This window comes from Pongo pygmaeus, chromosome 14, assembly GCF_028885625.2.
Source record: "Pongo pygmaeus isolate AG05252 chromosome 14, NHGRI_mPonPyg2-v2.0_pri, whole genome shotgun sequence".
NCBI classification, from domain to species: Eukaryota; Metazoa; Chordata; class Mammalia; order Primates; family Hominidae; genus Pongo; species Pongo pygmaeus.
The window spans coordinates 41625525-41650329 of record NC_072387.2 but is presented as its reverse complement, the minus strand read 5'-3'; the positions used below and the strand labels follow the sequence as shown (position 1 = coordinate 41650329).

The 24805-nt window shown below is 42.5% G+C and overlaps 1 protein-coding gene across 4 annotated transcripts in view; it reads left to right on the top strand.

The window, feature by feature from the left end:
- The window catches only part of STARD13 (StAR related lipid transfer domain containing 13), a 251711-nt gene extending 227908 nt beyond the window's left edge, over nucleotides 1–23803 (top strand). For 3 of the 4 annotated variants that reach the window (XM_054445989.2, XM_063650753.1, XM_063650754.1), the window contains 7 exons: nucleotides 8650–8848; nucleotides 13994–14204; nucleotides 15036–15150; nucleotides 16025–16246; nucleotides 16842–17059; nucleotides 20006–20182; nucleotides 21230–23803. In XM_054445989.2, coding sequence (XP_054301964.2) covers nucleotides 8650–8848; nucleotides 13994–14204; nucleotides 15036–15150; nucleotides 16025–16246; nucleotides 16842–17059; nucleotides 20006–20182; nucleotides 21230–21347 — 1260 coding nt within the window. In that variant the 3' untranslated portion in view covers nucleotides 21348–23803. The remainder of the gene's footprint in view (nucleotides 1–8649; nucleotides 8849–13993; nucleotides 14205–15035; nucleotides 15151–16024; nucleotides 16247–16841; nucleotides 17060–20005; nucleotides 20183–21229) is intronic. The other variant, XM_063650752.1, reaches the window with a different exon arrangement.
- Nucleotides 23804–24805: the final 1002 nt, after the last annotated feature.

Genomic DNA, 24805 nt, shown 5'->3' with positions numbered 1-24805 from the left:
TAATTTGCAATCCCTAAAAACTAGAGTTAAGCTATGTACTGCATTTCCTTTGTAACTATTATTTCAGTGCCACCATTGATTTCATACTGTTCTTTTATCCCTATTATTTTTGAAAAAGAATTAGGTTTTTCATGCCTCCTTTTATTAATGCTTTTTTTTTTCCTTTGAAGCAGCATCATGACCAGGAAAACTTAAACCAAAGACAGATTTATTTACATCTTTTAAAAATGTGCAAGTAAAATATGAACAAAAGTATCAGCTAAGTCAAATATCCCCTCATTTTATAGAGTTGATTCAACGCTGAAGCTAAACAAAATATTCAGAGATTTTCTGCCTCCGAGACTTTCGGGGCCCACCATAATGGTAGACTGTGATTAAATCCAGAGTGCTGTCCGTCCTGTAGTTTACAAAACAAAGGCTTTGCTCCTCCAAATTAACACCCATTAGCTTCTTAGACATTCTGTCCAAAATAAAAGTTGTGTTCTTAATTGATAAATTGCAACCCTGAATAGTGGGTATATTTCCAGGCAGCTATTCTGTAATAGTTTCTGTTCATCATACTTTTTGATGCCATGCAAAGAATCTGTACCAACCTAAGATTATTTGTACTTTTTATTGATTTACCTGGTCCTTGGGCTCAGTGGGCAGGAATGAGCTGGCTAGTGATGCCTGTAGAGACTCCAATACTGAGACCACACTTAGAATCAGGCTGGTCTCTTGGTGAACCAGAAATCAATTGTCAGTGCAGAAAAATAGAAGTAACTTCTTTATTTGAAGTTGTCTTTGACTGAACTGAATGTGTGTTCCTCTTTGTCCCTCCTCACTTTTAATTTAGAGAATCTGCACATAACATTTTTCCATATTTGGATGTCATCGTGGAGGGTGGGATGGCTGCTGTCATTGTTGTGATGATGGCTGTTTAGTTTTGAGAAATAGTCTTAATAGCTTGCCTCTTATTCCCCAGAAATAAGGGTGACAGACTACTTTTCTAGGGTTCTCTTCTTTGACAGATGCCCCAACATGAACTGACTTGTGAATCACATCCCAATAGAGTCAGCCAATGAATCTCGTTACTTAAGCATACATTTTAATTTTTTTTTAATCTTAGAGGTTTTACGAAGAATACACATTACTCAAAGTTAATGTTCTAAAGGTGTTTTACTGAGAAAAGTTTTTAGAGAGGTGGGATCTAGTGAATATTTGGGGAAGCCCACTCTAGTCTCTATTCCAATGCTAAAAGTATAGCAACCATGTCATTTGACGTAGAACTTTGTGGCCTCAATTGTGTGTTTGTTGTTGGCTTGTGGGTACAGACCCAAGATTGTATTTTGTTAAGACACATGTTTTTCCAAGCATCTCAGTTTCTGTAAGGATACGTATCATACTCACCTCCCACTTCGTGCTCTTAGAGACTTTGGCTTTGCCCTTTACCAAGCACAGAGAATATTTTGCTCCAAGAGCATGGCCAGCTAATGCTTATCAGCAAAAGCTCCATTAAGAGAAAACAGTGTTCAGGAATGCCTAAAAGAAATGCAACCTCTCTATGTCACTAGTTCAATAAAAATAACCTCTCTTGACCACCTGGCATGTTTCAAGCAATTGTATTATGTGTTCTGCATTAATTGCCTCATTTAATCCCACATCCACCCTGGAATGATGTTATCCCCGGTTCACTATGGTGGAGCCAACACTTGCTTGCAAATCTAACTCCAGAGTCCAAGCTCCTAACCACTGCACTCTGTGGCTACTTATTATAATGGCTTTTCCCCCATGAACTTTGGGGTGATGCCATCTCTAGCATTGAGGAGTGGCCCTATACAACTCATTGATGAATTAATTCAGTGTCAAGATTTTGTAGTCGATGTTGGTTGTTAAGTCATGTAATGTGCTTTCTGTGAGAAGGGGAGAAAAAATTTTTTTCTCTGGCTGCAGCATCTGAAAGCATTGTGTTTCTTTTGGATAACTGGCCTGTTTTTTAATACTATGGACACCAAACTCATTCATTTGGGTGTGTTTTCATCACTGTATTGGCTGCTAGAAAGCCTGGAGCCAAATATGTGTTCTGTCTGTAGTAGTAAATCTATGTAATTTTTTGGCATTAATTTTATGCATCAACCTTATTCCTTGTTTCATCCACTCTTTTCTGTCTTTATTTTCCTTTTGCTGTAATTTTCTTATCTTTTATCTTTAATTGAATTGTATCTGATTATATTTTATAGATTACTGTAAGTCCCCTTAAATTCTTTCTTGAACAAGAGTGGGTATAAATAAATGAAATGTAATTCCACTATTCCGTTCAGTGCTGAGTCTTTAGTGTAGGCTATAAACCATTCCTGCCCCCAGTAGCTTCTGAATAATGTGTAGTGCCAATATCATTGCTGTTAGTGGGGCCAGTCTCTCTTTAGAAGCAAAAGTCTTATCAGTAGAGAGAAAGACACAGGGCACCAAAACCTCTTCCACCCCTGTGTCCATCTCAGGTCAATTCTTTAAATCTGGGAGAATGCCAAGATGAAAAACAGTGTGCCGGCAAAGGCTTGGAGGAAGAAGACTCATTTCAAGACATAAATACTGATTCTAAATGTAATTAAAATGAATAGAGCCGCGCATCTCTTGCGTCAGTCACATGGGAGAATCCATAGGACATCAAAGGGACTTTCACCACAGCTAGTCACCACATTGTAATGCACCCAGTCCTGGCAGGGCTTCCAGCCTTGGAATGTCCCTCCCTTTCCTTGTCAATGTGGTGTGGGAAGCACACAGAGACCACCCCTCTGGCTCCTGTGAAAAAGGAAGGTGGTAATAGGAAGGGGAGAACTAGAGAAACATAAGGAATCAAAACCTGGCTTTTCCGGAGATTTCAGAGCAAGCAAGAGCTAGTAAAAGTGAATCAATCAGAAAAGCGAGGGGAAAAGAGTGAAAAGGAAGGAGAGCAACACCAAACGAATGTTCTTTCTTCGCCAACAGCACTTCCGTAGAATTGAAAAGATTCCAGTCTGCCCAAGGCCTTGAGATCTCAGCCTCAAAGCTGCAGAAGATGAGAACATCCACAAATATCCCCCTTCTATGCCACATTTTAATAGGAAACACCACCCTATACTCTCCCAAGGCATTGCCCTGAGTCTCAAGGAGAAGGCTTCCTGCAGTGTGATGGCCCCTTCTCCCCATGCTAAACACTTGCCTCGCATATAAGCACTCATTGCAGTTGAACCTGCCCCACAGAGCCAGAAACATTGCCAGACTTGTGCCTTCCACACTCCCGCATGCAGAGCAGTTTCTATATGATGCAACAGAGTGTCCATGTTTGCCCTTGCAGCTGGCTGTGGGTGAGATGAGGAAGTTTAGCCTTCAATTATGAACCATTTGTATTCAGACATAGTAGTGTGTGAGAGGAGCCTTGCTTTGTTGTCTGAGCTTTTATTTCTGCCCTAAATCAACTGTGCACAGAATAGATTATACCTATTCCTGATGAATATGAAGTCACCGCAGTGAGAGGCTGAACCTGCAATGCTCAGAATAAGAATCTGCCGCATACTCTTCTTATGAATCTTCTCTTTCTCAAGAAAACCAACCTTCCTTCATTAGCTGAGCTCATTTCTAAAGAAGAGGAAATGGAAGTCCTGATAAACATCATTAAGTCCCGAAAAAGATTAGCATAAACAGGATGCCAAGAGGGAGATTTAATATTATTCAGATGGAATTTAAATTCTAATGCACCACTCATGCTCAGCCTCTCCTCCTAATAGAGCAGTAAGTTTTAAAAGCCTAATCATGCTGGGAAGACTCTTAGTACTCAGTACAAGTGTCCCTGGCCCCACTGCCTGTTTGTCACTTTTCCTGTTGCCTGCCTCAGATAAAGTGTGCAGTGCTCTGGGGCTATCCAGTGAAATTATCCTGGAGTCCTTCCTTTTTTTTTTTTTTTTTTTTTTTGAGATGGAGTCTTGCTCTGTCACCCAGGCTGGAGTGCAGTGGCATGATCTCAGCTCACTGCAACCTCCACCTCCCGGGTTCAAATAATTCTCCTGCCTCAGCCTCCCGAGTAGCTGGGATTTACAGGCACACACCACCATACCCAGCTAATCTTTGTATTTTTAATAGAGATAGGGTTTCACCATGTTGGCCAGGCTGGTCTCGAACTCCTGACCTCAGGTGATCCACCCGCCTCGGCCTCCCTAAGTGCTGGGATTACAGGCATGAGCCACCGTGCCCAGCTGAGTCCTTGCTTTTTCATAGCTAGGTTTTTAGGTGAAAGACAAAAGAGAGAAGACAGAAAAACTAGACTCATCACTCCCCTTTTATCTTCAAAAGGAAATGAGAGATCACATACAAGAGAGATGCTTATAAAATGAACTCTTCTGCATTGCTGATGGCCATTCTCCCCTTTCTCAAGAGGGTGGCTGGGCTGAGCTTTAACAGTAGATGACAGCAGGACCTGTTAGGCCATTTGTGGGACCAGTGAAAAGAGAAAATGTGGGATCGCTTGTTCATAAATCATTGAGAATTTCAAAACCAAGATGCCCTCCTGGGATCTTCCTCATAACGAAGTTGAGGGAGCTGGGGCTGTTGCCTGCCCATCCACTGTGATCAGAAGGATGAGCAACAGGGCAGGTATGGTGGCTCACACTTATAATCCCAACACTTTGGGAGGCCGAGGTGGGCAGATCACTTGAAGTCAGGAGTTCGAGGCCAGCCTGGCCAACATGGTGAAACACCATCTCTGCTAAAAAATACAAAAATTAGGCTGGGCACGATGGCTCACGCCTATAATCCCAGCACTTTGGGAGGCAGAGGCCAGTGAATCACCTGAGGTCAGGAGTTCTAGATGAGCCTGGCCAACATGGTAAAACCCTGTCTCTACTAAAAATACAAAAGTTAGCTGGGCATGGTGGCAGGTGCCTGTAATCCCAGCTACGCAGGGAGCTGAGGCAGGAGAATCGCTTGAACCCAGGAGGCAGAGGTTGCAGTGAGCTGAGATCGTGCCATTGCACTCCAACCTGGGGGATAAGAGCAAGACTTCGTTTCAAAAAAAAAAAAAAAAAAAATTAGCTGGGCATGGTGGTGCACACCTGTAATCCTAGCTACTTGGGAGGCTGTGGCAGGAGAATCACTTGAACCCAGGAGATGGAGGTTGTGGTGAGCTGAGATCATGCCACTGCACTCCAGCCCTGGTAGACAGAGTGAGACTCTGTCTCAAAAAAAAAAAAAAACGGATGAACAATGGGTTTCTTTGGTTCTCCATTTTTTAAGTGGAAAACTATCTCTTGTCAAAAATTCAGATTAGATCCTTGCTTTGAAAACTTTTTTTTTTTTTTAAGATGGAGTCTGGCTCTGTTGCCCAGGCTGGAGTGCAGGGGCACAATCTCAGCTCACTGCAACCTCTGCCTCCCAGGTTCAAGAGATTCTGCCACCTCAGTCTTCCGAGTAGCTGGGATTACAGGCACCCACCACCACGCCTGGCTCATTTTTGTACTTTTTAGTAGAGACGAGGTTTTGCCATGTTGGCCAGGCTGGTCTCAAACTCTTGACCTCAGACAATCCAACCACCTCGGCCTCCCAAAGTGCTGGGATTACAGGCATGAGCCACCGTGCTCGGCCAAAACTTTCTGAAGAAGAAATGATGATTGGAAACCACTCGTTGCCGTCACCATGTTTTTCCATGAGGATCAAGAGGGGAAGCTCTTCTTCTGGTCTCAGGATCTCTCTATGCCTTAGAAATACCATCTTCTACTCACTGTGCCCAGTGGCTTTCCACAGCAACCACTAGAAGCCCCATCCCAAAATGACTTAAATGACAGGAAATTCATGGTCTCACAAAACACAAACAAAAAGTCAGGAAATAGGCCAGCCATGGTGGCTCACACCTGTAATGCCAGCACTTTGGGAGGCCGAGGAGGGTGGATCACTTGAGGTCAGGAGTTCGAAACCAGCCTGGCCAAAGTGGCAAAATCCCGTCTCTACTAAAAAATATAAAAATTAGCTGGATTTGGTGGCAGACACCTGTAATCCCAGCTACTTAGTAGGCTGAGGCAGGAGAATCACTTGAATGCACCACTGCACTCCAGCCTGGGTGACAGAGCGAGACTCCATCTCAAAAAAAAAAAAGTCAGGAAATAGAACGGTTCCAGGGTTAGCTCAATCATCAGTTCATCAATAGCTTTGAAGAGAGGTTCTTTCCATCTTTCCCTTTTGCCATCTTCAGCTACTATAACTGGAATCTGATTTGAGACCGCCTTTTCTTTATTAGGTTTACGAAAGAAAATTTTCCTGCTGTACTTCCAACAAAAATCCACAGAAACCTATATATATATATATATATATATATATATATATATATATATATATATATAAGTCTCTATTTCCCATGTCCCCTAGAAGACAAGGGCAGGGCAGGAAGGTTATTGTCAGAATTTGAGGCAGCACAAATAAATCCCTGACAACCCTCTGGACATCCTAAGATCTCAGTCAGAACAAGCAGCTCAGAGCCCACAGCTGGAGAGCTCCAGACATGTCTAAAATAATTAAAATAACAATATTTGCTGAAACGAGGAAGAAATTTGGAAACCAAACAATACAAAGATAGCATCTCTGGGATGTGTGTGTGCATGCACATGAGTGTGTGCCCAGAAACAGCCCAAAAGACACGGTGGACAAAAGAGGAACATGCTCGACAATTTAAACAGAAACACTGTCTGCTTTATTCTTTTTATAGATCCTGATCGATATTTCTCTGCTGTTAAAAAAATAGGAATTCTTCTCAAATGGAATAATACCTGCTCATATGAGGATAAATATTTGTGAGTCACACTGAAGTATTTACCTTCAGGGCATCTCGATTCTGAGAACTCTCGTACAGCACAGCCAGCCCTGTGGTATGCACAGTCCTAGGCCTCCTTCCAAAATCAGAAAAGCAGAAGATGTAAACAAATCGGAGATGGATCTCACCCCAATAATCACTCAACTGACATCTTGAATTTTTTTCTCTTTTGACAGTACATGCTTTCTTTCCATGCCCTTTGATGAAATTTGAAGTTGTTGCCAGTTGAAGGAAGATAAATATTGTCTAGATTTTGTGGTGAATCATCTAAGTATGGCAAAACTGTGCATTTTCTAGACATTCCAAACTTTAAGAATAAAAAAGAAAGTAACTCATATTTTCAGTGACAATATTATCAGCCTGAATATCCTGATGTGTGGGATTAGAGCGATAAACCTTGGAATGCAAAGAAATATTACTAAGAATTCTGTTTTTATGGCCACAAAAAGTAGCAGTGTATAATTTCCCCTGTGATCCATTCAGCTGACTTATACAAAAAACCTGCGTGTGCTCTAATGGCTTGGAATCCTTCCCTTGCTGTTACCACAATTTAAAAGAATGAGGACTGCTCTCCATTTGTTGCAGCAATCAGGAAAGCCTTTGTCACATACCCGAACTTGGGTGGAGGCCAGCCTGGCACACAGAGCGATCAGTAAGACGACCTATATTAGGCATTCCTCCAGGTATAGGGAGGAAGAGCAGTGGCTGACACTAGTGACCACTGTCTACCTGACCAGCCATTCAGAAAGGCTCTACCTTGCTTTGCAGAAGTGGGCCAATCCATGAGCCACTGGGGAATGAGAGCTGTGGAAATTGAAGGTTGAAGCAAATCAACTCCCTATAGGCATTTAAAAAATAGCAGACATATTATTTCACTATAAGCCAGGGTGCCCAGAAAAGTTCTGTTCCTTTTTGGATAGCAGCTAAGTTCAGCACAGGAAGTTCCTCTAGAGGGCCTAGAGCTTAACCTGCCCCACCATTGCAGGATCTTCATTCTTGCCGGGCTCTGCTCTGCCTCACTCATTCTCATTAGGGCCACTCTGTCCTTGATGCCTTAATGCTCCATTTATTCATCAAGTAGGGGAAGAGTCTAGGCTCTAAGATGAAAAAGGCATGATATGACAATATCTTGAGTTCTGAAAAAAAAAGCCACCCAGGAATCATTCTCACTAGAGCCATAGCTTATTGCATAAAAACAAACAGGTAGAAAAGTAAGTGCCAAGAATTCCAAAGAAGAAAAAGTAAATAAATCCCTTAAATCAAAATATGTACTTATGATACTATTCTGTTTCATGAACATATTCCCGATAAAACTCTCCCCTGCAGGGGCACTGGATATGGCTGTTTATCTGGGATTCTTTCATCCACCACCCACATTGTTTTCACCAAACCTCCCATTGACCAGACTTTCTCGAAACCCCCATGGCAATGTAAACCCTAAAGGGCATGGAATTTTATCTGCTCTGCTCACTAATGACACCTAGGAACTCTAAGCATGCCTGATTCACAGTGGTTACTTAATCACTACTTGTTGAATAAATGAATAAAATAATAATAACATCTGCAGTGTGATAAGATGTAACAGGTCGCAAAGCACACGCACATCTATTTCCTCACTTACTCTCCACAGTAATCCTGTGAGGTGGGGTTTTATTCTTATCTTCATTTCATAGGAGAGGAAGACAGTGTTCGGCTACTGCCTAAAGTAGCTATACTAGTAGTTCAACATGTACTAATTGGGAGGCAATTCTAGCTCATCCAGTTCCCATCCCATGCTTCCTCCTCCTCCTCACAACCAAGTGTGGCCTGGCTGACACATCCCTATGGCTTTGTTTCAGGTGGGTCTTTTTCGAAAGTCAGGAGTGAAGTCTCGAATCCATGCCCTACGCCAAATGAATGAAAACTTCCCTGAGAACGTCAACTATGAAGACCAGTCTGCTTATGATGTGGCGGATATGGTGAAACAGTTCTTCCGGGACCTCCCTGAGCCTCTTTTCACCAACAAGCTCAGCGAGACCTTTCTCCATATCTATCAGTGTAAGTGGAAATAATGAGATTGGTGTTCTTGTGGGCATCCTTCCACTTTAATGAAAATAATTCCCTATAGACTGAGTTTTAATTATACAAATAATACATCAATCCATAAAGATGTATGTAATCCTGCTCTCCCCTATGGAAGTAACTTTTGCTCAAAGTTTGATATGGAAATCCACAGGCCATTTTTTTATGCATTTGAAAATACCTTTTGACATCAAAATATTCCTTCTCAAAAGAGTTTTGTGTACGATCTAAAACAAACTTTCAATACATTTGCAAAAATTTAAAATGAAAAAGGGACACAATAGAAGTTGTTTTATATATAGGTATTTATTAAAACTTATTTAATTTTTTTAAAAAGTAAGCATTTCTTTGGGATATAGGAAATTCAAAGTGACATGAATTAAAATGACAGGAAATAAAAACAAATGTGTTTTAGCACAAAGTATCTTCATTGGTGAAAAGTAAGCAAACCAAATCAAGTCTTAAGCTTAAATAAACTTATTTATATTTTCACTTGGATTTTTTCAAATAATGTTAAGTTCTCAGCAAAGCCTGGATAATTAAAATAATCCCTGAAAATAACAACTGTTTATTAAGAAATATATCCTACTATAAGTGGTTGCAATGGGGGTATTAGAAATAAACATGTGGGCTGGGCATGGTGGCTCACGCCTGTAATCCGAGCACTTTGGGAGGCCGAGGTGGTTGGATTGTCTGAGGTCAGGAGTTCAAGACCAGCCTGGCCAACATGGTGAAACCCCATCTCTACTAAAAGATACAAAAATTAGCCAGGCATGGTGGTGGGTGCCTGAAATCCCAGCTACTCAGGAGGCTGAGGCAGGAGAATCGCTTGAACCCAGGAGGCGGAGGTTGCAGTGAGTGGAGATTGCACCACTGCACTCCAGCCTGGGTGACATGCGAGACTCCATCTCAAAAAAAAAAGAAGGAAATTAAACACATGACTCTTTGCTAGATATGACAATGTTAACATTATGAATTATTTTGATGGTCCAGATCCCAATTCATGGGGGAAGAAAAGCCATTTGGTCCATGGGCTTTGAGTTTTGAGTTTTCAGCAAAATATTTCTAAAATGGACCTTGACATGGACTTGATCCAATTTGAGGAATATCCATGCTATAGAGAATTCTGTATAAAATGTGTTTAAGGAGTCCATGATACTGCAAACTCGGGAAGGATTGTAATCAGAACCACTTGTGAAAACAGATTAAGGTGGCAACCCACTAAATAAATATTAGTTTTTCAAAGTAAGTAGGTTAAGTTAAGTTAATAGTACAAGTTGCTAGAGCCCAAACAGGGAGTTCTTGATGTTGTTGCTGTGAGAGGTTGAACTGCATTTTTCAATTAAGTCTCCCTTACGGTTTGGAAGTATCAGATACGAGTCTTTACATTTAATCAGTTCTTGGGTTAAGGTTGACACTAGTCTAAGGCTAAAGCCACATTACTTTCAAGAAATAAATATCTTTGGCCCTTTCTGAGTCACAAGCAAGAAGCCAGATCAAAGCAGGCTTTATTTTAGCTGAGCAAACATTTACAGAGCGTGACTTCTGTACCTGGCACCGTGCTGAGCATGGCGGAGCATATGGATGGATGAGACTGACTTTCTGATCTTAAGGATCTTACAATTGAGGGGGATGAGGCATGAACATAAATAACTCCAACACAACAAAGTTGGAGAAGTTCCATAGAAATGTTACAAAGAAAAGTCCAAGGAGGGAGAGATGAAGAATGAGGGCTTCACGGAGGAAGTGACAACTGAAGGCTGAGATATGTGAGGAACACGTTTTGGGTGCCTGCTCTGCAGATAGCATAAGCAGATGTCAGGAGAGCCCAGTGTATTCATCTGGCTTGCATGTATGACAAACATACAAAGTGACACCAAATGACACTGAAAAACGACGCTGGGGCCATAAAGGAAGGACATTGAATATTAGGGCAAGGAGTGTATGCTTGATTCATTAAGCATTGGGGAACCGTAGGGTGTTGTTGAGGGACTTACCAGTTACAATTTTCTCAGCTATAAAGACAGAACCAAATATCCAATTAACAGTCATTTAAACAGTAAGTACATTTTATTATCTCACAGAATTCCAGAGTTGGGTATCCCGCAGCTCAGTGATGCCAGGGCTAAAGTCAGCCTCTCTTGGCTTTCCCTTTAAGGTCACAATATAATTGTCACAACTTATAATTATCACATCTTCACAAAACCACATTCCAAGGCAAGAAGAGGGTGACCGCGCTTCTCCTTGGCCATGTGTCTCTTTTTATCAGGGTCATACATCTTACAGAAGCTCTTAGCATTTTTCTTGGTCCTCTCAGGCAGAAGTGGTTTACAACTTCCCCCTTAAACCAAACACTGGAAAGAAGACCTGGGTTACCAGTTTTGGTTTAGGGCAGCATGGTTCATCCCTGGATCTGAGGGAGGGACCCATTTCCCTGAGTATATTGTAGCTCACACCTGAGCAGAACATGTGTTTTCTTAATGAGGAAGAAGGGAAGAATGGGTATTGAGTTGAGTAGGTGGTCAGCCTTGTATCTGCCACAGGGAGAAAGTCCATCAGCACTGTGTCATTGACCCAGGAATCTGGAAGTGGTGCTCAAGAGGCACTGAACTGGACGAGCATGGAGGCTCAGAGAGTCAGCATACTAATCAAGGTTCTGAATTACCTGCAGGGACTTCCAGCAGTGAGACTGGAGAGAAGACATTCCATGCGTAGACCCTAGAGTCAAAGTCTGCAAACTGCTACTGTGGCAGAGAGGAACGGTTCCTCCTCCAGTTCTCCAGAGAAGTTCTGTTTTCAGCTATGCCACTTCTTGGGTTTTTGTCCAGTGATGAACTAAATTGGAGTGTTGGATGGGTAATGCAAATATTTGAGTCCTACCCATCTGGAGGAGGGAGAAGGATAGAGGAGTCAAAGACAACCATAAGGCTTTAAGGCGTGATGATTGAAAGAATGTGGAAATTGGAGGGGAGAAGGGTTTAGAATCCACAGGATTCTGAATTTGAGGTGTCAGGATCCCCCATATGATTGCAAATTATCCACACTTAGAAATTCAGACCTAGAATCATCCCCTTAGAACCAGGAAAGGGGCAGGACCCGCAGCAGTGTGGTATGTAACAGAAAGCTAAAAGAGCATAGGATCCAAAACAAATGCTGAATTTAGGTATTTGAAGCATTTTTAGTAAATAATAATAATAATAATGGACAGGAAGTATTTTCTGAGGGATAAAAGAACAAGTGAATAGAAAGGAAATTGAGACAACATATAGAGATGACAGGCGACTCTTCAAAAATGATGGCTGGGAAAAAATGTTGGCATGGAAAAGAAGCTTAGTAATCTAAAGTTAAACAATGTATACACACTGGACATCTTACCTAGAGCAGCATATTTAAAACAATTCCTCAGCGCAAGCAGAATTTGTAACACCTCTCACAAGCTTCAGATCATTAGTTCCATCTGTTTCTGCTGCACCCTAAGCAAGAGTAAGAAAATGGGTTCACTCTAATTTTAACAAAATGGCTCTTCTCTGTAAACCCCAGGTATATCTTGTGCCAGTACACAATGGACATGGTGAGAGTGGGGACGGGTTTCAGACCGCTGAAGGCATGCTCAGGCTTTTCCAGGAACTTGGATTTGCTAATCAGGGCCAGAGTGTGGTCAGCCCTGGGATGTAACGTCATGCCTCCTGCATGAGAATGCAGGCGAATCCAGCATCGATAGCCCCCCAGGACCACAAAGCCTGGGGCCAGCCAGGACCCCAAAGCCTGGGGCCAGCCAGGACCCCTTCAGAAGGTCACACCTCAGCCCTTCTAGAACAGCCAGCTCTGAGTTTGTTTTTATCATGCACTCCTGCCAGTAGCAAATATCTGAATGTGTATTTATGTTTAGTAATATAAATATACTGGATATACTCTAATGTACTATGCACATTATAAAGCACACCCAATCAGTATTTTTAATGGGTAAGAGAAAAGATAAACACATGTGGGAGTGCTAATGATTTCTTCTCACACCTCAAGAGACTGTCAGGAGCACACCTCCCCACCCCTTGAGAATGCAGACACCCTAGTGTGGAGGCCCCTGCTGCAGAACACGGCATTTTAAGAAAGACAACAGTGTTGACAGAAGCAAGCTCCTGACGGTGTCTTTCGCAGTGAGAGGACTAAAGTGATCATGAAATAAACACAGCCACGGGTGAGAGCAGCAAAATGCAGCGCCTATCACTCATTTGGTGTGATTTCCATTTAGTTCACCTCATATTGTTGGAACAAATTCCCTGGTAAGCCGCATAACCAGTACCCACCACCACAAGGACCACCCTCAAGGGTAATGGCACTGAGAAGGGCCAGACATCCCCCATAACCTTAGGCTGCCTGGTTCTTCTTCTCCAAGCACAGCCTTCATTTCCATAAACCCCAAGATTATGGAACAGGTGACGCTGGGTCTCCACATGAAGTCAATAGCAGGCATCCTGCAAAGCAAGTCCTGGGAGATTTGTAGGAAAAAGGAAGATGTACAAGCTTCCCCTCGAGAAGCTGGCCCTCTAGGAATGAGGTCAGAGGTCCCACCAGCTCAACACCACTCCCGGTGAATTGTGCGGCAATGGCATCATGGCCTGGCTGGCAGGGGTGGAGAAAGGCAAGGCGAGGCTACTGTTCCCTAATCCAGTGGTTTTCAAACCGTGTCCCACGGAGCCTTGGGCATCTGAGAGGGGCTTCCCAAGCTGTCTGTCAGGGAGATGGGCAAGAGGGATGCCAGGTTGACAGAATCCTAATCACCAACTTCACCCAGAAGCCTTCTGAAAGCAGGTGAGTGGGTTGATTGCTCAGAATAAAGAAAACCAGGATGATGGTGCCCCTTTCTAAACCCTGCTTGGCCATCAAGACTGTGGGATCCAGAGTTCAATTGCAAGGGTTGGGACACAGCTCTGCCTCCCTTGAGCTGTGAGGCCTCAGCAATTACTGACTTCTTTGTGCCTTTCCTGCCATTCTGGTTGTTGTTGTTGTTGATGATGACTCTGGGTGCGTGTTCGCACGAGTAAGGTGGAGCTTACACAATGCTTCCCAGCTGGCTCTTTCTATGTCTGTTCCTCCGATGACCTGGCATCCACTTTTCCTCAGATGTCTCCAAAGAGCAGCGGCTGCAGGCCGTGCAGGCTGCCATCCTGCTACTGGCCGATGAGAACAGGGAGGTCCTGCAGACGCTCTTGTGTTTCCTGAACGATGTCGTCAACTTGGTGGAAGAGAATCAGATGACGCCTATGAACCTGGCAGTGTGTCTGGCCCCCTCCCTCTTTCATCTTAATTTATTGAAGAAAGAAAGCTCTCCACGGTGGGTTTTTTCTCAGTAACAACAGTAATCCCAAAGCAGGCATTCCCACAGTTCATAAGACTGGATGGATGGATGGATGGATGGAAGGATGGATGGATAGATAGATATGAATGGATATATTGATAGATTACAGATAGGTAGGTAGATAGATCGATGATAGGTAGATGATAGATTGATAGTTGATACATAGATGATAGATGACAGCTAAATAGATGATAGATAAATAGATGGTAGATGATAGATAAATAGATGATTGATAGATAGATAATAGAGATAGATGATAGATAATAGATTATAGATAGATAAAATGTGTCTCATGCTACATTTCAACTTCAGGATTTGTCAACACTCTTTTCATAATCAGAAAATCTTGTGAGGCACCCTAATTCACGGGGCTCAGATTCATAGAATTATTGAGCTAGCATTGAAGAATGCCAGTTGTGATCCAGAAATCTTGAGTTTTGTGTTGTCTGTGTGAGTGAGGAGGAAAACATACACAAAGTAGTATTTTACAATTTTTAAAAGGCTATGTTTAAGACCAAAGCACAGGAGCTTGCAGTTAAGGGGTTTCAAACTTTGGAAAAACAGATTAATTTTGTCCCCTGCTGTTCTTCCTGCCCTTTAGTTTTCTAAGATCTTTCCTTGTGAACTGTCAGACTGTTAGCCTGATTCAGATATCTAAGATATGTGATCATTGTTTTTATTTGGAAACGCAAAAGCCTGGGATCTGGATAGCATCTGGGTATAAACAGAAAACAAAAGGGATGTGTTTGGTATTGTGACAAGCTCGTTGGTGTGGGATCTGCTTAGCACACTCACATTCAATTACAGAGTCATACAGAAGAAATATGCCACCGGGAAGCCAGATCAAAAGGACCTCAACGAGAATCTGGCAGCAGCTCAGGGGCTCGCGCACATGATCATGGAATGTGACAGACTTTTTGAGGTGAGCAAAAGGCTCGAACCTCCGCCTCCCTAGTAGCTCTTGGAACTAGATAAGACGCTTGGGATTGTTGCTACATTTATGGTTTCTATCTATTTGTTCCTGATTTTATAGTGACAATAGTATATGCTATAGCTCTGGTGTTTGCTTCCAAGAAGGCTGAGGAGCTAGCTATACAATTGAGGCTTTGATAAAGACACTTGGGATTACCATACTGATGGTTTTTATGCAAACAGTTGCATCACCTGCCATTGTCAGGTTCAAGGCCAGTCAGCCAATTATGTTCTATTTGATTTTACCTTGGGGCTTGATTAGGTTAAACATCTGTGTGACTGTGTGTATGATACTGAGGAATCTTTGTTGCTAAGAACCAATGACAGCTTATGAATACAGCCACAGATATGTAAAAGAAGTAAGTAAACCAGACTTTTGGCATACTTTTGTGATAGAATTGGCATTTGTCAATGGGAAAAGTGTGCTAAAAAAGTAAAGCTATTCCCAAGTCATGTTTGATGTTTCCCTTCACAAGTCTATCTGTTTTAAGTCTTATTCGTAGTGGGTGAAGTTGTCTGAGCCCGTATTTTGCCAAACTGAATAAAAAGACATTAAAGGTAAAATAAAAGGGAAATAGAAAGAATAAAGGGGAAGTCATTGCAATGTTCTGAATAATAAATACAGCCTCAGAAACATGTTTGTATTTCCTGACTTTAGGAAGGCCCCTCCCGGCCTTGGTAGTGATCTTAGAAAAACATCTCTGGCCGTGTGGCCCTCAGCCCGTGGCTCAGAGCCGGGTTGTGGGTGAAATGGCTTTGCTTTCTCTGAGTCTCGGCATTTCTTTGGCTCAGTGTGTTGCCCTTTCATGCATCCGTTGGTCTAGGTTCCACACGAGTTGGTGGCCCAGTCTCGTAACTCGTATGTGGAGGCTGAGATCCACGTGCCAAACCTGGAAGAACTGGGGACGCAGCTGGAGGAGAGTGGGGCAACTTTCCACACTTACCTGAATCATCTCATCCAGGGCCTCCAGAAAGAAGCCAAGGAGAAGTTCAAAGGATGGGTCACGTGCTCCAGCACAGACAATACAGATCTTGCTTTCAAAAAGGTAATCTCAGAGGATGGAAAAAGATCACCCCCAGAAAGCCACAGCTAACAATCAGACATTTGTTTTTGCATTGAAAACAGCTGCTGTGTCCACAGGGCTTGGCACACACATGGACAGTTAAGGCACATGAACCATTCAAAGAACTCAGTCCAGAGATCTGTTGCCCATAATCAGAGAGTAAACTATGGAGCCGGACGGCTGGATCCCGGTCCTGTCTCTACTCCTTAGCTGTGTGATGTTGGGCAAGTCACACACCTCTCTGTGCCTCAGTTTTCCCATCTGCGAAATGGACATTGTAAGAGTACCACTGTCAGAGGAAGGCTAATTTAAAAACTAAATGGCTTAGAATAGTGCCTGGCACACAGTAACCACCGGGTGTGTTGGTGATTATTATTTTTATCATCATTATTATTCTTTTAAGCTTAAGGACTAAAATGTTAAACCTGAGGTATGTAGCATCACTCTCAATTTACATAATCAGTGATGGTTTTTGAACACCCAGCAAGGTATGATAGAAAAACTAAAAGCCCAAACAAAAAATGTTGGACCCATATCCCAGACAGCCTCTTCAGCTTCTGACGTTCTCTTTCCCAAGGTGGGCGACGGGAACCCGCTGAAGCTGTGGAAGGCTTCTGTGGAGGTGGAAGCGCCCCCCTCGGTGGTCCTGAACCGCGTGCTGAGAGAGCGCCACCTGTGGGATGAGGACTTTGTGCAGTGGAAGGTTGTGGAAACTCTAGACAGGCAAACAGAGATCTACCAGTATGTGCTGAACAGCATGGCTCCCCATCCTTCCAGAGACTTTGTGGTTCTCAGGTGAGCCTGACTCTAGGGTTTATGATGTTCTGTTCCAAAGGCAGGATGCGAGCTGTAGATGTGAGCACTTCCTAGTATCTCCCACGAAAGTCCAGCCACCACGGGGAACACTAAGCCGGCTCTTGTTTCCCTCGGTGACATCTGAGTTTTCTGTGTTGATGCCTGACTTCCTGTGTCTTTTCACCCAGCCTACAGCTCTGCCTGGGCTGTCTGATTGCCCCTCTCCTTGTGGAGCACACAGTTTATTAGGCCATAAATATTCATTTCCTCAGAGCAGACGGCCCAGAAAAGCTGCTGTTTGTCCAGTTGCACTTTCTGCCAAATTATGCAAATGGATCTGACTGGCTTTTCTTCTGATTTTGTTTTTCTTCCCTGGGAAAGTGTGTGTAACTCTCAAGACTGGAGTAGGTTTGACTTCACAACTCATCTGTATAACTTCAGATGCTCATAGCTAGTTACCATGCTCAGAAACCTTGGCACTGTCCTGGAGGTCCAGAAAAGCTTGTTGATTCTGTGTCTGCCATGGATATATTGCTTCTGATTGATGTAAGGGTTGAATTCCAGACCCCTGCTCTCGGGGTTTGGAAGGGATGCTCAACCAATGATAGAAAGTTTGCACAGTAGAGATGCAGTATTGCATCAGCCGGAACAGAAAGCGAGGGTACTAAAGAACCTGAATAGAAGGTAATTAGATCAATATATCCTTTTTTTATTGAAAATCTTGGCAAACCCGTCTCATGTCACAGATCAGCAGTGTAAAAGCAACCTATTGTGAAACTCCCAAATGTATATTTGAAACACTTTCTTTATGAAACCAGTTTTGATGGCAAACTAAAGGTTACTTTTCACATGAGCTCTTTACGACTTTGGAATTGGCCCATGGAACCTTGACTTTTAAAGGTCAATTTTCCCTAAATATATGTATTTATCTCTGCTTCCTTGGGATCCTGGTGGAGAATGCAGGCAGTTTATAAGGGTGGCATATTACCAAAGTTATTAGGACATTAGTCATCTGGTGGAATTAAACTTCATGCTTTCACTCCACAAGTGGAAAGTTGAATAGCTCTTGCAGGATGGCTGCCATAGGAATGGGGCCATGCCATAGCGTGCCTCCTCCCTCCCTCCAGAGGAGGCTGAGGGCCTGAGTCTGTGTGTAGAAACTCCCTCCTTACATCCATCCGGCAACCCCACCAGCCTGCTATTTATCAGTGCTTCGTTCCATCATGACCACATGCCAGGCACTGTGATAGGCTCTGGGTATGCCAAGTGAATGCAGCAAACCACTCTCCTGCTCTCTTGGGGTTTGTATTTCATTGGGGAAAGTCCATAAAAAATAAGAAAGGGAGATGGGCTGACTTAACCTGGGAGGAATAAGATAGGGAGATAGTAAGGGATGGAATTTTAAATAGAATGGTCAGGGTGGGGTCTTGCTGCACTGATTTTGATCCAAGACTTGAAGAAGTGGAGTGGACCATGTGGCCCTGAAGGAGAAGAGGTGCAGCTTTCCATGGGCTAACAATGAACCAGATCAGGTTCCCAACAACAGGAATTCCTTATATGTAGGATACAAGGAGGTGGAAAGTGATGAGTGTGGTGAGAAGGCATGGGGCTGAGATGCCTCCTGTCTTCAGAGCATCTTCCAGTCTAGGCTAGCACATATGAGGCTGGTCACCTTTCAGGATTGCTGCATTTGTCTCTCATGCCACACCCATTGCTAGCTCCTCAGGAGCTTCCGCTGAGAGTTGCTGGAGATTCTCCCATTTATCCCAACATATCCCTACAACTTTCAGTCATCACGATTTATCACATCGTCGTTCATGAAAAGAGTAGTCACAGCATGGAAGTCGCTGAGCATTTGTGTGGGGCTTGGTTATTCCCAAGTTCTTGTCAAGCACATATCACCATTTCTCTTCCTTGTGTAGGAGGACAGGGTGAAATCATGCAGGAGATGACTTAGTAAGGGAACAGAATTTGTGGAGCAAATCGTGGGAATTCTAATAATACAATATATTATGATAGATCCCTGGGGTAGAAAGGGAAGTTAGAGGTTGTTACAGAGATGTTCACATAGCTCCTGACTCCCATCCACAACCTTTTTCAAGTGGTAGCCACCTCTGCTTGAATAGCTCCAGGAACAGGGAACTCATCGCCTCCCAGGGCAGCCCATTTCATTTCTGAACAGTGCACATTGTTAGACAGTGCTTCTCTCCTGCACAGAAATGTACCTTCCTATCTCTGCCTTCTGGAGTCAAATCAAACATATTCATTTATTCTCCCGCTCAAGAGCCACTCAAGTATATGAAGACAATAAGCAGGCCCACATATGTTTCCTTTCCTTCAAGCTAAGCATACCAGTTCACTTCTCCTTGGGCATGCCCTCCTCCAGGAAGCCTTCTCCATATTCCTCGCACAGCCCCCCTCCATGTGATCCCAGAGCCCTCTTTGCATAACCTTATCAGTGCATTTACCTCAGTGCTTTTAGAATTCTGTTTAGAGTGTCAGTTTTTCCTCCTGGGCTGTGTATACCTTTATGTCCTTGGTGACTTCTCAGAGCCTGGCCTATCTACCTGCTTAATTGATGTCTGCTGAATGAATCGAATGAGTGAGTTCTAATAATAAACTGTAAAACCACCTCTTCGAGAATGGGCAGGAGCCTCTGCAGCCGAGCAGAGCTGGGGATTCCAAATGCAGACTGAAAGCTGCAAGACCATTTCTGGCCTTGCAGAAAGTCCATAAAAAAGTCCCAAAGCTGAGATCCTTGCTTTGAAATTCTCTGTATAAACTTTACACAAGGTTATGAAAGCCGTTAGCTTAATCCAAGTCACTAGCATTGGAATCTGAGCCCAGGTTGTTGGCAGGAAAATATAAACACAAACCTTAGCTCTGTGTTCAGGTTCTTCTTCCTCCCTCAGTCATAACTCTGATGTGCGGATTGTTTTGCTACAGGACTTGGAAAACTGATTTGCCCAAAGGAATGTGTACCCTGGTGTCCCTCTCTGTGGAGCATGAGGAAACCCAGCTCCTGGGTGGTGTGCGAGCAGTGGTGATGGACTCGCAGTACTTGATAGAACCGTGTGGCTCTGGCAAGTCGAGACTGACTCATATCTGCAGGATAGACCTGAAGTAAGTGCTGACTCCCCTAATGGCAGGCTCAGATCTTGGGAGTCTCAGCTTGTACAGCACATCCAGCAGGGATGTCACCCTGATTTCTTATTTCACTGTATTTGTTTCCTCATTGCCATTAGTGTGCTTTCATAGGTGGCTATGTATGCCTCCCCTCTGTCTTTCCCCCTTTCCTGAAATTCTGACATTTCTCCTGCAGCTCTTTGTCTTTCTTTATTTTCTGTTTTATGCCTACTTATATTTCTGTCTTTCTCCCATGAGACACACACCAGCAACAGAGCCTGACACATAGTAGGTACTCAGTAAATCAGAGTTTCCTTCTCTTGTGTTTCTTTTTGAGACAAGATCTCGCTCTGTCACCCAGGCTGGAGTGCAGTGGCACCATCAGGGCTCACTGCAACCTCCACCTCCCGGGCTCAGGTGATCCACCCTCCTCAGCCTCCCCAGTAGCTGGAACTACAGCTGCCCACCACCACACTCAGCTAATTTTTGTATGTTTTTGTAGAGACAGGGCCTCGCCATGTTAGCCAGGCTGGTCTCAAACTCCCAACCTCAGGTGATCCGTCCACCTCAGCCTCTCAAAGTGCTGGGACTGCAGACATGAGCCACCATGCTCGACCATGTATTTCTTTTATGCCTGTCCCCTTTTGCTGCTCCCTCTGGTAGTTCTTTGAGAAGTCAATAACTTACATCCAACCCCTTCAAGGCATTCGTAATGCTAAACCCAGTTCTTGGTCTGGGTAGACAAAATGGAGTTTTCACAGTAAATTCTGGATTTCATCTGAATCTTTTCATTTTACCCTGAGATGTTGGTATCATTTTGAAGCACCTGATGAGTACTCAAATGACAGCATGAATACTTAGCAGCCAGGACATTTTCAAGGCCCCTGATGGCAGAATGAGGTCCTGAGCCCCTCAAGGCAGCAGCCCGAGCTGTCCGCAGGTGCACTGGTCATCGGGGCCCAAGGGCAGCCCTGTCCACCACAACTAATTGCTATGATTTGGAAAAAAACTTTCCCACTTCCTTTCTGATTTCTTTCCCCACAGAGGTCACTCCCCAGAATGGTACAGCAAAGGCTTTGGACATCTGTGTGCAGCAGAAGTTGCCAGGATTAGAAACTCTTTCCAGCCCCTCATTGCTGAGGGCCCAGAAACTAAAATCTGAGTTTTCCCCAGTGTGACATCAAACTCAGGGAAGAGGAACTAAAGTAACGAGTGTGGCAGAGAGTGTGCATGTGAGAAAGCGAGAGAAAGAGGAACTGAAGCACGTGGTTAATGCCTAAAAATGGAAACGTTAAGAAGTTGGAATGTTGGAGACGCGAGAATTTCCGAGAACTTTCTTAGCCTTCCTGGAGATGGCTACATCCCTACTAATATAATTTTAAAATGAGAACATTTATATATATTACTTAAAATTAAATGGATTATTCCTTGTGCATTGCCTAATTTGCTATTTAAAGGCTTCTAAGAAGTGTATACTTAACTGTAAATAAATGTATGTATAGCATATGTACATATGTGTGTATATCTCCATCTTTACTGTATATATGTAAAATACCAATTTTATATAGCATTGTGTGTTTAGAAAATGACGGTGTCTGACTCAGTGAGTCCCTTCCTCACATAGTTCTTTCCAAGTGGCTCTGGGCCCCATCTCTCCACTGTCCTGTAAGCTGTGCGGAACCTGCTGCTAACACGAAGGTGTGAACATGCCCCGATGCCTAACCAAAGATTAGTTAACCAAAGGAAAATAACATTAAAGGAGACTTATGTGTTGATGCTTTGTTTCTGTTATTCAAAAACTGAGAATGGAATTCTGGGATAAAGCAAGGAAATAATAATTACTCCTCCTTAAAGCAAACGGGGGGGTGAGAAGTCATTACCAAATTTAAGGCTAGATGAGGAGTTGCCACTGGGCTCAGTAAGATGGAATTTCAGCGAGATATGGACCACCGGAGTCAGTGAGAGTGACTGAAACAGAAGCGATACCTCTCACTCCCACGTCCACCACTACAGACACCAAGTCAGGATGAATATCATAGCCTTTACTTATTCACAGCCAAAGGGACCCCTTGTGTTGTCTCAAGTTTTTATAGATACATTTCATAATGTTATTAAATGTCATTCTATTTGACCAGTGGCCTATTTGGTCACAGTTAATTGGTGTTTTCTTGTTGCACTGAATTCAACTCCAGACACCATACAAAGGGAGATGATGGCCATTCCGTTCAAATTCTAGATCATTACAGCTTCAGGGAATTCATATTTTGCTATGTGTAGGATACTCTTAAAATGTAATTCATTAAACTTTTACAATCTGAAAGACAGGGTTTTTAACTAACATAAGACCAAAACTATGTTCTTTGATTAGTTTTAGAAAGTATAATTGGGTTTATTAATTCTTCTGTGTTTCCTCACTAGCCAGTCCAAGCTACCTATGCATTTGACCCAACCTTATTTATTATTGTACAGACGAAGCAAATTGACTCCCTTTAGCCAACTGCTAATGGATCGAATGTGCTTTTTATTGTAATTCAGCAGCTATGGAGAGAAAGATAACTTATTGTATGTTTGATTTCAGGGAGAGAGATTTTCTTTGATCATTCACAATAGAGATTGATATGATTTAGCAACTGGTGTTGGAGAAAAAAATAAAACCAAATGAGTGTTTTCAGGTTTTTTTGTATTATATGCATTTATATAATGTTTCTGTTATCAGCAATGTGCAATTATTTTATTGAGAGGAATAAAAAAGCTTTCTATGAGTTTGGTATGGTGCGAGGAAAATCTTACAGTTTGAATTATGACCTAGAAATTTTTCATTCCCATGTCTACCTAAGAAGGTAGCAGCAAATCCATAATTTACCTTTTGGGCAATGCTTTGTGAGCAAAACAAAGTCACTTCTGCCATAACATCTTGAATTTAACCATATATGCCAGATTACTTTATATGCATCAACAAGATCACCAGTGAAGTTTAATCTAGCTAAACACTGGTCCTGCTCCTGAGATGGGATCCTATGTGTTTGGAAAACGTAATAGGCACATGAGGATGAGTGGCTTTGTATCGCCCAGAGAGGTGCTTGTCCAGATTTCACATGCACATGAATTGCCTGGGGATCTTGTGAAACTGCAGACTCTGCTCCAAGTAATCTGGGCTGGGCCTGAGATTCTGCATTTCTGAAGAATCTCAGGGATGCCTATGCTGCTGGCCTAAAACCACACTCAGAAACGAGGACCTAGAAGATCCCTAAAACAGAATAAGAACAAATGTGATTGTATTTCTGATTCTCCCTCTCTTCGAATTATCTGACTTTTTTGTTTTTGTGCACATAGTAATCATATCACCGCTGCATAACAACACAGTGCATCTTTTTAAAAAAAGGAAAAGGGAAAAAAAGGAGAAAAAATGATGCATGAAGCTTGTTTGTCAAATACCACAGTATTTTATTCATTGTTATCTTGCCAATGGAAATAAAGTATGATATTGTATTTAAATATTATATTTATACCTCATGTATATTTTTACCTCAATTGTTGGTATCAATCATCAATTGTAAATAAATAATTGCCAAGGCAAATAAATTTATATATATTAAATATTTCCTATTTTCTATAAAATAGATGTTGATTTTCATGCCTCATCTTTAAATGGAAAATTTGCTTCATCAGGAAGATTTCTCCCAAGATAGCCTGCCATGACCTTGACTCCTTGGTACCGTCTGTAGTCATTACTGTCTTCAAATACAAGGAAGTTGTTGTCAACAGACATTCACTATCAGGCTGGGTGCCTTAACCTGGGTCTAAGGGATTAAAGTGATGGCTGGGGATTTTTTTTCTTAAATTTCATTGTCCTTAAATCTGGAAGTTATAAAAACATGTTAATAATATTTTTATCAAAGGTTTAGTAAACTCTTTAGCTACATTTTGTTTTTTAGTTAAGTGGACAAGAAATCGAGATTTGATGAAATGACTTACAACTGCACTACTAGACCATGAAAAGTAGGCACAAATGACTCTAAATCTCTTCCCTTCTACCCTTGAAATCTGAGCATCACTTCTAAATATCAGCAGAGATAGCCCTTAAGAAAGCCAGGGCTCTCAAACGTTCTCAGGCACAGGCTTCCAAAGCCACAGAAGCCCAGAAGACCGTATGCCCCTACAAAAGTTGTCCCAACTCTGCTCTCTTCTTATCTCATGCACACCTTCCCGTTACTTCGAAGTTTTGCTTTCATAGTAGGCAAAGGGGGAATTCAATGGCGCTTTTTCTCTTCTACGTGAAAAAAAAGAATGTGATGGTCATTCTCGCAGCCGCAGGCTACAGATGTCCTGAGAGTATGGATCATATGAATTCAAAGGTGATTCTTGCTAATTACTCTGATCTCATCACTATATATGTATCAAAATATGCAATGACTATGTACCCCACAAATATATACAATTATTATTTGTCAACTAAAAGAATTTTGAAAAGGAAAAAAAGTTTTTTACATTATTCCAAACACTCTTCATGAAATTCTTAGACATAAAATTGTTCCACCTGTGTCTTTTGATATTTGGTTACAGAAAAACTGGACATATGGTTCCTTCTCAGGAAGATGAATGTAAAGGTTTAAAACAGAC